The following is a 17983-nucleotide window of genomic DNA, read 5'->3' as shown; positions in this document are numbered from 1 at the left end:
CAGCCAAGGCAGCCATGCTGCACTGCATGTGGTTTGTACACATGTCAGAAGCAGTATTTTAAAGCTTCATTTAGGTAAATACAGGGAGCTTGTGGACACGGCATGCCAGCTTTGCCTTCTACTCAAGGGGAACGTCTAACTGTCACAGATTCAGGTCCCTAGAAATGCTGCCCAGAAGCCAACTTGCCATTTTTCTGTGCTGAGCAGAGCTATCCCTTACCTTGCCCAGACAGGCCCCAGAACCCTGGGCTGCAAATGACCTTGAGAGGTCACACTGTCCACCCTTCGAGGGAGGCTCGTTTCATCATAGATAGACAGAGATGGTCAAGTCTTACACACTTTTTACCCCTTGGGTCATAAAGTGATTAACAAATACAGTAACTTTAAGACTGGCTTGCTGTGCTCAGAAGCCCCTGACCTCCTCGGTGGAATAGAAAGGCTTCCTGTCCCGGGCAGGCTGTGTCCTCAGACCCTTCTCTGGGGCTCTGAGTCATCATTTCACGCTGCGACACCCGCAGGTTGAGCCCCAGGACCTGGATGACGCAGAGCTAAACTTTCTGCCTTTCTTTCCCTAGATGGAGATGCTGCAGTGTTTGCACTGTCATAGAACAAGCAGAACGATGACTTATGCTTCACAATTTAAAAGCTGGTTTCCTGCACATTTGACATTCCACCATATTTCTGTGGCACACACTATGAGCTCAATAATATTTATTTGTTGTTCTTTTTGGTCGTTGCAAACAATTTCTTTAGGAATTCGGGGGAGGGGATCCATGTGCCCCCACCTACCAACCCTACAGCCTATGCACCAGATTTGAAAATTGATTTCATTTGCCCTTGGCCTGGTGGGGAAACTCTGCATTGTCCTACCATACTGGATAACAAGAGCTGATGTTTATTAAGCACCTACTAAATGCAGCCACTTACTGAGCACTTTATATGAATTTACTTGCCTTTTTTCACAAGCCTAAGTGGAAGGTTCTATTATGATCCCCATTATAGAGATGAGGAAACTGAGGCCCAGAGAGGATAAATGGCAGAATCCCCAAACAGGCTTCATTCCAGCAGGAAATGTGTGCTAGAATGGGAACTGGGCAGGACAGATGTCCAGGACGGGGTGGGAAGGGGGCAGGATGTTGACCACACATTGCCAAGGCCAGGAAGGCAGCCGCAGTCAATATCCTGGTGGCTAAATGCTGCCATCCCTCCAGCCTCCAGAGATACCAGGCACAGAAGCTTCAGAACACGGCTTTGGCCACTGGCCGTAATGGGATGGCTATGAGCATGGATCTGGCATCAGATGCTTGGATATGACTTCCATCTCAATCACTACCTTGCTATGTGACCTTGGGCAAGTTTTGTAACCTCTCTGTACCTCCATTTCCTCATCTATAAAATGAAAATTATAATAGTACCTACTTCATAGGGTTCTTTTCAGAAGTAAATGACTAATAATACAGAAATGAAGCCTAGCATATAGTCTGTGCTATGTAAGTGTTAGCTATGATGAAGAAGAGGAGAGGAGGAGAAAGAGGGGGAGGAGGAGGAGGAAAAGGAAAGAGAAAAGGACAAGAAAAGATTGCAATTTTTACTGCCAGCTGGGCAAGGCAGGATAAGCATATTTTCCTGTAGGACAGGGCTGCTATTGCTACTTCGGTTTTAAAGATGAGAAAAGAGAAGCTTGGAGAGGAGAATGACGTGTGTAAGTCAGTCTGCTGGACGAAGAGTGCAAGATATGAATGCAGCCCAGGGCTCTCGACCCTGAGCTAGAACCTGACATCTACTGCACAGAGCCTGAGCAGTCATACCAAGGGGGCCACGGGGAGACCCCTAGGCAGGGGTGGGGGCCCCATCTTTAAAACAAGATTCCTATGGATTGCTCAGCCCTGGTTTCCTCCTTGTCCGAGCCCTTGAAACCCGGCTCCACCACTTTCTTGCTGTGGGCCCTTGGGCAAGTCACCTAACTCCTCTGAGTTTCAGTTTTACAGGATAAAGAGTGGAATATGTTACTGGGAAGCCTTTTGAGGATAAAACTGGATAACATATAGTAAAGGCCTGGCACAAAACTGTGAGTCCCTGTCTTCCTCCCTCTCTTTGTAAAGGCCAAAGGAGGGTGTTCCCTACGACGGGTTCCCAGTGGGGCTGGCATGTCCAGACCAGCTTCTCAACTTCGTATTGAATGGCAGGTCTTTGCCTCGTCCTACCCCGCCCAAATGGTCAAGTCTTTAGGAGAAACTGGGAAGGCTGTGCCAGCCCGTTTGGGGCCATAGCTCAGGAAGAAGTAGTCCTGCCCTCGGAGAGCTTAGGAACCAGGTGCCCACTTGAAACACGTCAGGATAATCCTAGGGGTAGGTACGGCCACCACCTTGAAACAAACTAAGCAGCATTCCCAAGGATCTCCATGACTCTTTGTTTCACGATTCTTTTCCATTCCCTGTGCCTCTGCTAGGTCATTCCTCCTTTCATTTCATCGAGAACTGCAATTGCATGTTCCCATTTTTAAACTACTCCATTGGTCTTGGGTCTCACGCTAACTTTGCCCATAAACTTCAAAACTGGAAAAACCTCTGCCCCATAGTCACCAGAATTTGAACTCATATTTCGTAGTAATTCAGAGCCCATTAGTCTTATTTTACACATGAGGCTGCCAAGGACCAGAGAGGTGGAACCCTGCTCCCGGTTGCACAGCCAGACCGTGGCGGAGCAAGTCAGGACTCACAGCTCACAGCACCACTGTAGCCCCAAGCCCCAAGGGGATGGCCCCCTCCTAGAGGAAAAACCCAAGTATTCTCAACTAGGGTTCAGTGACCTCCTCCTTAGTGCCAGAAGACAGTGTCGCAGGGGACACTCAAGCAGCAAATGCTGCTTGGAGCCCGGGGACCATGGCGGCCTCTCCAACCAAAACCGTTCCATCAGGCACCAGATGACACTGGCTTCCGGGCTGAAGACTTCAGCTAGATTCAAACCTGGCAACTAGCAGAAAATTTAGCCCCAAACCTGGATCTTGCCTCTGGGGTTTCCATGCAGAGAGGCAATTAACAAAGGCAGAGGGTGTGCACTGATTAGGAAAAAACAAGGGTGGCCCCTCCCGCAGTGCTTGTCCCCGAGCCTGTGCCTGCCTGGTGGTTCAAGCATCTACAGAGGAAGGAGCCCAGAAGAGGAAAAAGAAAAGCATGAAGAGGAAGGAAAGAGAGGCAGATAGGAGAAGGAAAAGGTGGCCGTGTTTGGCCTCCCTTCCGCACGGCCACACCCTGCCCTTGTTCCCTGCCCAGAATCAAATCATCTGGTAGTGCTTTATGTAAGTCCATTGTGCAAAAACAAGATTAAAAGGGACAGGCAGAACAAAGCAACAGTCTCCCTAACAAAGGCCCCTCCACTTAGTAAATTAGGAGCTCTTTCCACCTGACACACTTTTAAAGGGAAATTTTCAATTACCATGCTGGCAGGGCCCGGCAACAAAAGATCTGTCCAGTGACTTTATTCTCAAAGCAGCCAGCAGGCATTGAAATGGTTTTATGTAATAGAGATACTAATCTAGTCCATATAATTTTCAGAATCCTTTATGGAGGACTGACTGAAGGGCGTTTGAGCCCTGCGGCTGTTTCAAAGAGATTTTCTGCAGCTCATGCATTTACCTTGCCAAAAGCTTAGCTGAGCAAACAGAGTCCTCTAAATCGCGCTGATTTACTATCGGGCCCCTGCAGTTTGTTTTGTGGACAAACAGAGTCCAAGGCCCTGGTCTCTCTGCCTGGCCATCCCAAAGGGGAAGGGTCTGCTTCTGAACAGGGACCACCCTGGCTCCCAGATCTCGGGCGTTTCCTTTTCCTTCTGGTCCAGCTCAGCGCCAGCTCAACAAAGATGACCAAAGGGTCTGTTCTTTGTCCAGCCAGGGGCGGCGGGAAGAGGCCTCCTGGCTTTTGCCCTTGGATCCAAGTCGAGCTCCGACTTGGGGAATGAGATTGATGGTGTCATTTGGCTCCCCCCTTCCCACCCCATCCTCTGCACAGAAGCATTGCTGGCTCCCTCGGTGACAATTCAGCACCACAGGCTGCTTGAAAAGGGGAAGGAGAATGCAAGTGGGAAAGGATGATGGGGAAGGTGACTCTCAGGAGAACCTAAGGAGAAATGAGCCCACAGACTCTCAAAGCACACAAGCAGGCAGATGTGCACACGGCACATGGGTTATCCGGGGCTTTCCGTGGGCAGACACGCAATATACATAGACAGCAAGTTTATACACAGTGAACATGGATGTGCACAAACAACACACAGGAGTGGGAACCCTTCACAGTGAAACCCAATACTCATCTATACACACCAGAAGTGTGTGCAATAATCCAGCCTAACTTGGCCAGCACTGTTCCCAGCTCTTTACATAATAGGCACTTATTTAAGCCTCATAATAACCCAATAAGGAAGGTAGTATTGCTAACCCATTTTATAGATGAGTAACTGAGGCACAGAGAAGCTAGGTAATTTGCCCAAATGCACACAGGCAGCAGGCAGCAGTCTGACTCCAAGGCCCCTGCTCTTAAACTTTATATTGTTCAGCACAATCTCACATGGGTTATGAGCAGCCTCTACGCATGCAGGCTCACAATCCCATATGCCGTCATATGTACACACAGTCAGATCCTGGAGGGGACATGCCCCTTCCTCAGAGGTCCAAACACATCACATCTCCAAGGTCAAATGAGAACTAGGGTCCAGTTCAAGCCAAGACTTAGACTGGGGTGAAAATACCAATTGTTAAAATATCGAAAATACTGCTGTTCTGGTTGGTAAGTGGCTGCCACTCTCCCCCCTCCTCCAGTGCCTCCCACCTACCCACAATCCAGCAGCTATAGGGACCCTTGGCACCACAGGGGTTAACTACTAACTTGTTGGTACCCTGCCATACTGACGGTTCAGGATCTTCATTCTTATCCCCAGTTATAGAAAAGGTAGGGACAGTGGGACATGTGCCCACCACATGGTGAAGGTCTTTGCTAACACCTGACCAGCATGGTATGCGATGGTGTCCAGCTCCCCCCAGCCAATCCCCACCCAGATGGTGGACGTAATTTAGCCAGGTGTCAAGGGTCCCTGATGACAGGAGTTCTGAAGTGGCCATTGGGAGGCAGCGGGAGGCTCTGAACTGCCATTTCCCCCTCTCTGGAGCCACTCAGCATCCCTTAAATCAAAGAGCAAGCATTAGAGGAGATCTGGGGACTGGCATGTCCATTATCCACAAAATCCTGTTACTGGCCACATTTTGAAACCTCTCTGCTACAAAGGTCAGGAGCCAGGAGAGAAAAACAAGCTTGGCAAACTGGGAAGCATTTCATCCAGGGTTTGCCTCCTTCCATCAGCTTCCTCTCGTTGCTTTCTTCCCATGTCCTGGAGGCTTTGGCCTCCTGGGTGCTGGGACAGTGGACTTGGACACTGCAGAGCCCCAGAACAGGGCCTCAGACTCTTCACACACGTGCAGCAACAGGTGCAACACCAGGACTCTGGTTGGGGATCTGGGACCCCAAGGGGCCTGGACAGTGAGGGCCCCATCTGCAGCAGGCCACCCTCCACTCTGGGGTCTCAGGACCCTGCCCAGAGACCACATCTTTGTGTGCCCCTTGAGGACCCTTGGGGAAGGCCAGCCCACAGGTCCTTTTGGTCAACAAGCTTGCAGAGGGCAATGCTCCATGCCAGGTTCTGTGCTGGGTGCTAGGAATACGGAGAGGGGTCCACAGCCTCAGCCCTCAAGGAGCTCACTGTCCAATGAGGAGACAATAAAACACTGATGACTGTAACCAGGGGCAAAAGGGGCTGAGATCGGCTCCAGGAGGGGTGCCTAACCCAGCTCGGAGAGAGGGAGGTGTCAGGCCAGGGGGCTCCCAGAGAATGTATGGCTCGCCCTGAGAACTAGGCATAAACAAGGGTTCTAAGGACAGGGGTGGCCTGTACGAAGTCCCAGAGAGTGACAGAATGTGGAGCCTTCCGGCACCCGGGTGGGGCATAGAGGATCAGCAATGGGGCACTACGACCTTGAGGAAGCAAGAGACAGAAAGACAAGTCTCAGAGTAGAGGGAGGTGAAGTCTGGGGAGCAGCCAATGGAGGGGTGGGAGGAGGGAAATATTAGAAAGCGTGGGAGGGGGCAAGGCAGAACTGGGACAGTAGGTGATGTCCTATCACTAAGTACCTCCTGAGCCCCTGAAATGTGCCTGGCACATTGTAAACCACTGGAGATCAGACAAGGATCTATTTTTTAAAGGGTGCCCTGCCCTCAATAAGCTTACAGTTCATTCATTCATTCATTCCACATTTATTGAACACTTACTATATGCCAAGCACTGGTCTAGGGGTGGAGGAGTCAGCTGTGAACAAATCCAAGTCCCTTGCCCCTATCAAGTACCTATTCTAGTTGGAGAGACAGAAAATAAATATAAATTTCACATTAGGTAGTGATAAGTGCTAAAAACAAAACAAAACAAAACAGCATACAGAGGTAGAGAAAGATGTAAGGGGAAGGGGAGGCTACTTCAGATAGGGTGGTCAGGAAAGCCTTGCTGAGAAGATGACACTTGAGAAGAGACTGGATGAAATTAGGGAGCGAGCTGCGTAGGTGTCTAGGGGAAGGGCACTCCAGGAAGAGGGGACAGTAGTGCAAAGGCCTCCTGTGTGCTGACATGGGAAGGCTAAGCGTGTGCAGAGAGAGCAAGGCCAGCGTGGGAGAGGGAGGGAGTGGGAGGAGGGAGGCCACAGAGTCAGCTGGGGCCGGGCCACGTGGGGGCTGCAGCACGGTGAGCTCATCCGGGGAGAAGCAAACTACCAACAAGGAACAGAAACCAGAGGTGGTATCCTGCAGATACTGAGCGGATTCAGAAGATCGAAAGCAGGGGTCTTTGGGAAGTTTCCAGAGAGGAACTGGAGCTTAGGCTGGGGGAGAGTTTAGCTACTTCTCAGGCTTTACCTGGCCCAGGACTCTCAGGAACGGGGACTTCCATAAATGCCCGATTGCTTCTGATACTAATAAAGGCTCCCCTTCACAGGTTGCTCAGTCCTGATCACAGAGGTTTAATTAGAGCTGCAGCTGGTAATTAAGAAACCACAGCCTTGGTCCTTCCATGGCTGGGTCAGCACATGGGACCCTGCTGGCACTCGCGGGGGATGGGGGAAAGGACCGACAGGGAAGTTAAGAGCTTGGCCAGCAGAACCCAGCTGGCTGGGCCCTGGACCTCCCATGTCCCCTTGACCAAGGTGCCTGAGTGTGGCCATCCGTGGCTCACCCAGCCCTGCACACAACTCATAACTTATGTGCTATCCCTCTGGTGGTCCCCCTCATGCTGCCCCAGAGTGGCTCCTCCCTGACACCACCGTGAATATGTCATTCTCTGCTTAATCCCTCCAATGACCTCACGAGATTGTAAACTCTCCCACTACCTTCTCCCTCACTCTCTATGCTCCAGCTACAGGGTCCTCCTGCTCTTTTCCACCTCTTGTCTTTGCTTACAGGTCCCCTCTGCCTGAGCAAGCCCTCTCTCACAAAAATAATACAAATAGCAAGAGCTAACGTTTATTCTTATGTGTCAGGCCCTGTACTAAATGCTTTCTTTGTCTCATTTATTCTTCACGACAGACAGCCTAAAGGGGTAAGTACTTAAAATAGCCCATTTTACAAATGAGAAAACTGAGGTAGAGATGAAATGATGTGTTCAGGATCACACAGCTAGTTGGAGAAGTAGATGGGATTTGATCTTAGGCCAGACCGGCTTCAGGACTCATGCTGTTTTACCATCAAGCATCCCTTGATTCCTACTCATCTTTCAGACTCAACTGAAAACTCACCTCTTCCAAGAAGTTTTCCTTGGACCCCTGCCCTTCCACTGCCAGGCAGAGTTGCATGCTTTCCTCTAAGGTGTCTCTGGGCATTTGAGATATGCAGCTATCTCATTCACTCACTCACTCACTGACTCATTCATTAAATAATTACTCAGAACTCACCAAGTGTCAGGCCCAGTGCTTGGCCCTGGGACAATCAGTAGAAGAAATGATCCCTCTGCTTTGGAAACTCACTTCTGAGTGGGACAGGTGGATGGGGGAGGGAGCATCACAGCTAGAGGGGCCCAGGGACTGTAGGGGCCAGAGGAGGGACATGATGGTGGGCGAAGAGCACATGGAGCCAACCAACCAAACAGGTGGCTCCCAAACAGGTGGCACTCTAGGGGGGCTAGGAGGACGCAAAAATATGTGCTAACAGGAGTGGGAGTCCAGAGAGACCCACAGGAAATTGTGGGTGCTGGGACCGTCTTTCCCACTAGATTATGTGCTTCTTGTTCATCTCTTTATCCCAGGACTCAGTAGTGCCTGGTAAGGGATTGGATGGATGGATGAACAGATGGGTGACGGATGTTCTCATAGGCTGCTAGGCTGCAAAGCTCAGGATCTGGGTGCTGGCAACCCAAGGGAGTGCCATCAGCACTGCTTCTGGTGATGGCAGCAGGCAGGATTCCCTGGGGAGTCTACTAGAGGCTCAGTAGGGAATCGCTTTACCCAGTAGCTCTCTGGAGAGGCTGAGTTTCAGATCGGTCCCATAGCGCTGCTGACACATGCACACGTGCATGCACACCCATACACACCCCCACACACACCGATCCCTACTCCCAACCCACTTGCTACCTAGATCCTGGCACACAGCAGCACACACCTTAGCAAAATTTTGAAATCAAATCAGTGTGTCCTCAGAGACTTCCTCTCCCTATAAACCTCCTCCTCTTCCCTCTTGGCTGACCTCATTTCTCTCTTCCTGCCCCAGGCCCCTCCTGCCAAGACAGAAACCAATGTAGAAGGGAAAGTTACGGGATTTGAGGCCACAATGATCGGAATTTCTAATCTGCCACTTATCAGTGTGGGATAAGTCACTGGCCTTGCCAAGCTTCGGTTTCCTCTCCCGTAGAATGGCAGTAACAGACCAGGTGACTCACAGATGTTATGCTATTGTGATTATTGTTGTTGTTGGAAGTTAGCAATCACTCCAAGAAAGCCCTGAATTAAATGTCACAGGGTCTGGCTATAAAGTACCTCCTCCACCGCTCACTATCAAACACAGGCAGTTCCAGTGACATGGCAGAAAGAGATAACGTAGCCCCCTCCTGCCACAAAAATTCCCAGAAAATACAATTTAAAAACATTTAAAAATACATAGCTGAAACATGCCCACAGACATAGGGGACTGGTGGTTTGATGGGCTGAGCCCTCTACCACGGGATTTGCCCTTGGGAAGACTGTTGCTGCAAAGGAGAGGCTAGGCCTCCCTAGAATTGTGCCTAAGAGCCTCCTCCCGAATGCCTCTTTGTTGCTCAGATGTGGCCCTCTCTCTCTGGCTAAGCCAACTTGAAAGGTGAAATCACTGCCCTCCCCCCTACGTGGGATCAGACACCCAGGGAAGTGAATCTCCCTGGCAACGTGAAATATGACTCCTGGGGAGGAATGTAGACCTGGCATCGTGGGATGGAGAACATCTCCTTGACCAAAAGGGGGAAATGAAAGGAAATGAAATAAGCTTCAGTGGCAGAGAGATTCCAAAAGGAGCCGAGAGGTCACTCTGGTGGGCACTCTTACGCACACTTTAGACAACCCTTTTTAGGTTCTAAAGAAATGGGGTAGCTGGTGGTGGACACCTGAAACTATCAAACTACAACCCAAAACCCATGAATCTTGAAGACAATTGTATAAAATTGTGGCTTATGAGGGGGGACAGTGGGATTGGGGGGGCCATGGGGATCACACTCCCCTTTGTCTAGTTTGTGGATGGATGAGTGGAAAGGTGGGGGAAGGAAACAAACAAACAAACAGACAAGGGCGCCCAGTGTTCTTTTTTACTTTAGTTGCTCTTTTTCACTTTAATTATTATTGTTATTTTTGTGTGTGTGGTAATGAGGGTGTCAGGGATTGATTTTGGTGATGAATGTACAACTATGTAATGGTACTGTGAACAATCGAATGCACAATTTGTTTTGTATGACTGCGTGCTATGTGAATATATCTCAATAAAATGAATATAAAAAAAATACATAGCTGAGGGCAAATGACAGCAAGGTAAATCCCTAATATGAGGGGAAAAAAGGGGAGTTTATAGGAGAAGCATAAGGTCAGGCGCTGAAGCCAAGTAGCCCAGGGGGATATCCTACCCAGACATAACCCCCTCCCGGTCCAGGCTGGAAGCCAGGGATTTAACACCCACACAGAGGCAGACATGGCCTTGGGAGCTCCCACCTCCATGATAATGACACCCACCAGCCTAGGGATGAAAACAGGGATTTTGGATGAGGAAGGCATTTCCCACAAGTCACATGGGGGTGACTGCTAAATGTGTACAGGGTCTCCTTTAGGGTTGATGAAAATGTTTTAGAACTAGATAGAGGTGAGGGTTGCACAACACCGCATTGTCAAAGTACTAAAAGCCAGTGAATTGTATACTCTAAAATGGTTAATTTTATGTTATGCAAATTTCAAGTCAATTAAGAACCAAATAAAGAAACAAAAAACCTAAGCCTTCATCACACAAGGCTTGGAATCCGAAAGCAAGTTACCAATGTAATGACTGATCTTGAGCCAATGAAAACTATGGTGTGCTCAACGAGAAAACGAAAAACTAGTGTGTAGGGCCCTTCCACAACCCAAGGAACAAGGAATGGGGGCTGGGAAAAAAGGCAAAAGAGTTCACAGAAGAAAAAAAAAAAAAAGAAAAAGAAAAAGAAGAAGCAATCCACCATAAGGGAGAATCAGCTGGCACCACAAACAGGAGGACTGATATTCTAGGAACTTGAGCTAATAGAACCATCTGAAAGAGACTATAAAAGAAATATGTTGAAAATAATAAAGCAATAAAATAAGGAACAGAATTCATAATGAAAGAATAGGCCACTACAGAAAAAGAACACACATATCTGTGAAAGAACCAATAGAACTTTTAGAAATGAAACCTGTAGTCACTGAAATGATGAGCTCAATAGGCAGGCTAATTCATCAAAGATGAATCTGAGGAAAGTACCCAAGATGCAGCATGGAGAGAGATAGAGACGAACAATAGCATTTAGGAGAGGGAGTGGGTGGAATGAGAGGGTCCAACATATTGGGGCTCCGGAAGGAGAGAACAGAGGGAATGAAGGACAGGTGATGTTGGAAGAAATATGGCTGGAAATCTTCCAGTACTGATGAAGAACATGAATCCTTAGTTTGAAGATGTGTATCTCTGAGGACCAAGTAGTACAAATAAAAATAACTTCACACTCAGGCAAATCCCAGTGAAACTACAGATCACTGCAACGACGAACTCTAGTAGACAATGGAACCATATCCTCAAACTGCCAAAAGAAAGTGACAGAAAGCTTAGAAGTTCACATGCAGCTAAACCATCACTCAAGAGTAAGGGCACAATAAAGAGATTTTCAGACAAATAAGGCATAAGAGAGTTGATCACTCACAGACCCTGCCCAAAAGAACTACTCAAAGAAATTCTTCAAGAAGAATAAAGCTCAACCTAGAAGGAAGGAGTGAGATACAGGAAGAGATGTGAGAAAAGAAATTAGTAAACATATAAGTTAATTTAAATAATAATTGTTTAAAAATAGTGCCATAATAAAATAGGGGTGATGGTACCTAAATCACAGAACTGGTGTGAGGAGTTTACCGGATTTAAATCCAATGCACCCCCCCAAATTCCCTCTGTCCTGCCAGTCTCCGGGACCCTCAGTTGCTGGCTCCACCTCACCCACCTCTGTGCAGACCGATCCCACCAGACCACCACAGTCCCTCATCCTGGGGCTGACCTGTGTGCCTGGAGTAATCTGAGCCCACTCCCCAGGTCACAGCCCAGCCGGGCCCATCAGCCACTTGCCTGGAACTCCTGGTTAATCCATCCACTTCTGGATCTGGATGAAAACTGCACCGCAAAGGGTAGGCTCTGGCATTCCACTGAAGGGGCCAGAAAATACAACGTGGAAGTATGGGGAATTAACTCCCCATGGGGAAAACTTTGACCAAGGGGAAATAGGAGACAGGAATTGGGCAGATAAATTCCCCTTCCTTGCTCCTAGTCTGAAGCATGGTTTCTTCCCATCGCCCATCTGGAGAAGTCCTGAACACCAAGCAGATGCACCTGTTGAGCCATCTGCTGGGCCTCTTTGCAACTTACTTGCAAGCAGAGGTCAGCACAGCAACCATCCTCCATCCCTCAGCATAAGGTAGACCAGTGATTCTCAGTGTGGTGCCCAGCCCACAGAATCAGTGTGACCCGAGAACTTGTCAGAAATGCAAATTCTTGAGCCCCACCCCAAATCTTCTGATTCAGAGACTCTGAGGGTGGGGCCCAGCAGGCCATGTTGTAACAAGTCCTCCAGGTGATTCTGATGCACAGCTCAAGTTTGAGAGCCTCTGGGGAAGAGCACACAGAAGCCCATTTCATGCTGGGTTATTAGGTGCTTAATGACATATTTGAATGCATTGTGAACGGTGATTGCTGTGGCATCTAGAGGGGGGCTTGCAACAGTCATGAAGACCGTTCACTAAATATTTCTGGTTCTCTGCCTTCAAGACCTGCCATGGCAATGAGCAACATTCTAGAAAGTTGCTGCTCCATCAGCCTGAGTCCTGGAGTTAGGGTGACAAAGAGCAGTCCCAGTTAGCCCATTATGGCCAGGTACTATGCACAAGAAATAAAACTTCATTGTTTTAAGCCACTAGGCTTTGGTGCTGTTTGTTACTGCAGCATAACCCAACCCATCTAGTCTGACACAGGGTTACTATTTTCAAAGACCAGAGCTTCCCCAAATGCCTCAAACTCCACCACACAAGTGACTGTCTGTTTCATCAAGACATAGAATCAGCAAAGCTGCTCCCTGCCTTATCCAGCAGGAAAGGAGACTGAGAAAGAAATGTGTTGGTGCCTAGTGAGCCTCAGGAAATAGGGGGTGCCAGGGGTGCCGGGATTCAGCTGTGTCTGTAGATAATGGGGAGGGGAGTATGAATTGGGGCATGGGGTGGGCAGCTGTGGTGCCAATGGTTCCAAGAGGGCTGCCAAGGGCCCCAGGATGAGGATGGCAGTTCTAAGGCAAAGAAATGGTGCAGAGAAGAGAAAAATAGTGCCACCCTGCATCTGTATCAAGCTCTGTCCTCTCTAGGACACTCTTGCTCATTGTTTCCTCTTTTTCTCCTTCCATCCACAGGGATGATCCATCCTATGCCACAGTTGGTCCAGAGGGGCAAAGTGACTTGCCCAAGACTGCACAGCAAATTAATGCAGAGTCATTCCAACATTTCACTCCCAGGCCAGTCTCTTTCTACTGCCAGCCAAATATCAGGCTTCAGGAAAGTATTTCTGGAGGGAGTGAGAGGCCCTCTTGCCCCTTCCCAGAGCATGGGTGATGTTCTTGTGCAGCATCCTGAGGACTCTCCATGTCAGATGAGTTCTTGCCAGGTTCTGGGAATCAGAGGTTCTCTGGCCTCCAAGGGCTGGGGAGGGAGAACTGGAGGGGTGGGGACTGCAGGAGCTCCAGAAAGCTCCCAGGTGTACTAGCTTCTCATCTGGCACCCAGCCTCCTGGGCTCAATCCTTCACTTCTCTGGCTGCCCTTCCTCCCTGTCACTAGTTTCCAGACCTCTGGGGTCTCCATTAGACAGGTGACAACACCTAAAGGGGCTGGTATGGCACCTCCCCATCCTTTCCACCCATTGCAATGAGCAGAAACAAGAGCGGGCTGATAATAGTCAACCAACCAACCTGGCCAGCTTTGCACCTGCTTCTCCCAGCCCAGGGCTGGCCACTGTGGGCAGGACAGCCTCCTCACTCCCCACATGCCATGCCTACCTCCACACCTGTGATGATGCAGCTACCCACTTCCACCCACCCCCAGGCAGGCCATTCCATCCCTCAACGTCCAGCTCAAACCTCCACAAAGCCTCCCCAGTGTTCTCAGGTCACGGCACTCTCTCGCCTGAACTCATCTGATCTGGTCTTTCTCATATCCCATCTCCGGGCTGTTAGCTAATGATTTCCCCGAGTGATAGCCGTGCCTTCCCACAGACAGTGGCTCCAGGAGGGCAGAGCGATTCCAACACCTGTCCTATCCTGCAGCACTGCACTGGGGTGGCCCACAGGGAGTGTGTCATAAATACTGGCCAGTTGTTCACAACCCTTGGAGAATGGGCGTGGCTAACGGAAGACAGCCCTCTCCTCTTGACTCCTCCCCTACTTTATAAAGATACATGTCAAGACATCTATAATGCTCTGTTGTGCGTGTTGCATATTAGACCCCCTCCCCTTCCTCCTCCAGCTCCTTAGGGCAGCCACCATCTATTACTTGTATCTATGTCCCCAGCATCTTGCAGAGTATGAGGTAATGAATAAATGTTGAATGGATACACATGAGCATATGGCTGACATGGGCTCAAGGACCCACTAAAACTGTATGCAAATAATTACCTGTATGTGCAGGTTTATATATGTAGTGTGCATTTTCCCAGGGAGAGGGTCCATGAACCTCTTTGAGAAATTAAAATAAAAACTAAGACTGAAAAAAATACTAAGAGCTAATGTCACGGAGGAGGGAACTGACACGTATTAAGCCCCGACCTGTGTCTGGTGATGTAGGTATCTTTATCCCCATTTTGCAGGAGTGGAAGCTGAGGTTCAGAGAGGCAGAGTCTTGCCTCGGCTCATGAAGAGAGAAGCCCGTCTGAGTGGTCAAGAGCACAGGCTCTGGGGCCAGCTGGCCAGGGTTCAAATCCAAGTTCTGCCACTTGCTGGCTGTGTGACCTTGGGCAAGTTACTTAAATCTCTCTGTGACTCTGTAAAACGGGAAACTGAAAGGTCCCTGCCTCCTAGGGCTGCTGTGAGGAGTAGTTGTGTCAATGTGTGTAAAGTGGGGTACGCTCTGAAGCCGACGATGATGAAGATGACGAGCAAGAAGCTGGGCGGGGCAGAGCTGAGATCAAACCCAGGTCTCTGTGGCGCCTGCCCTTTCGGGTCTTCCCTACCAGCACCCCGGCTGCCACAATGCCCCCCTTACTGCTCAAGTGCCTTTTGTACCTCAGCTTCCCAGGGAACCAGCCTGGGGCCGCCACCTCTGCAGGTAGCGCTGGGTACTTACATAAGGAGCAGGTTGGAAGGTTATAAACCACCCTTCCCAGTCAGCAAGCCTGAGCTGTGCTGTGCAATTAGGACACTTAGTGCTTTTGCCCGCTCTTCATTTTCTAAGAGCTTCGCCAATGCAAACTAATGGAAATTAGAAAGGGAACGTGCTCATCCATTCCTGGAGCCCCATGCTGTGGCCCAAACTCCCTTTATAATTTCCCTGAGTCCGCTGCTGGGCCCTGAGCTTGGAAGAGCTGCTCACATCAGTCCTGCACAGGCTTTATGTGTCCCAGGTCCCACCCAGGGCCAGACTCCTGCTCCACTTTGGGCAGCTTTAAAGCCTTGGTCCTGACCTGGTGCCTACACCTGGGTCCCCAGCATCACCCACTGCACGCCACAAAACTAAGGCCTTGCCTCCACCCAGTCCTCTGCCCTGCTCCTGAGAAACAGCCTTTTGAGTTTGCTATTGGGTGAGTTTCTGTGTATTTTTACTGCAAAACCATTACTATTGAACCCATTTGCAGAAGCATTTTTCATTTATTCCTGAAATGCAATTAGAATTGAGTTTCTCTACCATTAGGGGAGAAGTAACAACAGTAGGGGAAAATTGCCATTTTGTCCCCAACATCAACACGCCCACTCTGCCCAAATTCTCTCTCTGGCGCTAACAGCTCTACCCAGACTAATGGCAAGGAGAATGTTAATGAGGAAAATCATCCTCCAAATGAAGAGGCAGAAGCTTTGGGGGTGGATTCTCCTCTCAGTCATTAAACGGGGTGCTCCCAGCTTCTGAGACACCCTCTTGCAGTCTCGGGAACCTCCTAATGCCACCAGAAAGCCCCAGACTGGCCCACTGCACTAGCTAGAGATGAGTGGGGAAAGTGTCCCTTAGATTCTGACCCTACATTACTCTCCCAGAGACAGTAAGTGACTTGCCCAAAGCCACGGGGCTGAGAAGCTGGGACCAGAACCCAGATCTCCGGACTCCTGCTCTTGGGTGTCTCCCACTACCCCACCCTGCCCCCAACCTGGAGGACCTATGGCTGTTGGCATCCCCACCCTTGTCTCTCTGGGGGACACTGAGACTTCAGTCTTCCGAGCCACTCAGACAAACAGAGGAAGACACATTTGTCTTTCATGTACCACCTTCTCTTCAGTGTCCTCCAATTGTTTTTGGAAATCCCTCTGCCTCCTGGAATTGTTCCCTCATGATCTGCCTCACTCTTGCCTTCCTCCTTGGCACTGTGGAATTTTTATCCAATGATCCAGCCTCCCCTTTTCCTTCCTTCCTCCCACACTCTCATCCGTCCATCCATCGATCCATCCATCCAACTCTCCACCCATTTATCCTCCCATCCCTTCCTCTACCCTACAGATCCTTCTTGAGCATCTCCTATGGCTTCAGGTATGTGCCAGGCACTCAGTGCTCCTTCCCCCTTGCTCCTCGCAGCACCCACTTCAAAAGCATCTACTTCTCCCCTGCCCCCAGTCAAAGTCTAAACTGACCTCCCATCCACCCTGAAAGGAGGCTGATCTGATGGACAAACCTGTGCTAACGTGTGCACACTAGACCCATTATCCCCCTCAAAGCCTGGAGCCCCTGGGGCGGCTGAGGCCTGCTGCTGGGGATCCTGGGAGAACACCCTTCCCTCCCGCCTCCACCCTCCCACCGAGGCCCAAACAGCAGCAGCCCCTACGTACGTATGCAGAAGTCTCCGTTCTCATAGTAGCCCGGGCAGCACTGGGACCTCCGCCGGTACATGGTCCGCAGGCCACGCCGATACGCCGTCTTATAACTGATCCTACGACACAAGGGAGAAAGCCACTTGAAAGTATTGAAAAATCAATCCCTCCCGTTAGAATGATATTTGTGTTGAGCTATATTGAGGATGCCATTCAATAATTACTTTAAAATGCATGGTGGCTTCGAATATGAAGGAATACAATAAAGAAAAATCGATGGTGGGATCTCGGCCATTTGGTGCAGAATGTATTACTGCGATGAGGTTTGCTAGACCTGCTGGCTTTTCCCCAATTGCTTCCAAGTGATATTTAGAAACACCTCCATCCCACTCCCTCCTCAGCCTCAGGGTAGAGACCAGAATTTGCTCTCTGCGGAGGGTAACCATGGGTTTCTCCTTGTTTCCTTAAAACCTCTGGGTTCTGGGCTGGAGGAAGCCATGGGGTGACCCGGGATAGGAGTTCGGTCCTGAGGGAGTTCCCGTGCCCACTCCCACCACCCTAAAAAGACACCCTGCACACAGCCCCTGAGTATGGGTCCCCCAGTGGAGAAATGAAGCAGAGGCAGCCAATGGACCTTCAGTGTCCAACTCAGTCCCAGACAGTGGATTAATCTCCCCACACACCGAAAATCACACCTTTTGGAGAGGAACTTGAACGCCATCCCTGGGAATACCCTGGCCCAACCCCTTGCTCACAGAGGAAGAAGCTGAGGCCCAGAGAGCAGAAGGAGCTCTGGACTGGAGTCAGAGCCTCTACCAACACAAGTGTCTTCACATGTGTCAGAGAGATTTCTAGGCAAGATCTCATTTCATTCTTACCCCCCTGACACAGGTGGAGTATTAGAGCCCCCCTTTTTTCTCTGTTGTATTGTTCTTTTAGAGTCTTTGTTTTTATTTTATTTCATTGTAGGTATGCCTCTCTCACACTACACTTTGTTTTATGGGTGAGAAATTGAGATTCAGAGAAGTTAATGACTTCCTTGAGGTCACACAGCTAATAAGTGTCAAAGCCAAGATTTGAACTCAAGTCACTCTAATTTCAAAGCCACTAGGGTTGACCTATGGCCTGTGCTGTTCCCACCAGCTGACTTGCTGGGCTTAGGGATGGCCGTGGTGAAGGAGCAGGACCAGGGCT

General features: G+C 49.6%; 1 protein-coding gene across 2 annotated transcripts in view; it reads right to left on the bottom strand.

Moving 5' to 3' along the window:
* MEGF11 (multiple EGF like domains 11) overlaps positions 1-17983 on the bottom strand; it is a 356197-nt gene that overhangs the window by 218575 nt on the left and 119639 nt on the right. For both annotated transcript variants that reach the window (XM_037833634.1, XM_037833633.1), the window contains exon 4: positions 16808-16908. In XM_037833634.1, coding sequence (XP_037689562.1) covers positions 16808-16908 — 101 coding nt within the window. The remainder of the gene's footprint in view (positions 1-16807; positions 16909-17983) is intronic.

This window comes from Choloepus didactylus, chromosome 4 (assembly GCF_015220235.1).
Source record: "Choloepus didactylus isolate mChoDid1 chromosome 4, mChoDid1.pri, whole genome shotgun sequence".
NCBI lineage: Eukaryota > Metazoa > Chordata > Mammalia > Pilosa > Megalonychidae > Choloepus > Choloepus didactylus.
Note: the sequence above shows the minus strand (reverse complement) of the source record. Positions and strands in the feature narration are given on the sequence as shown.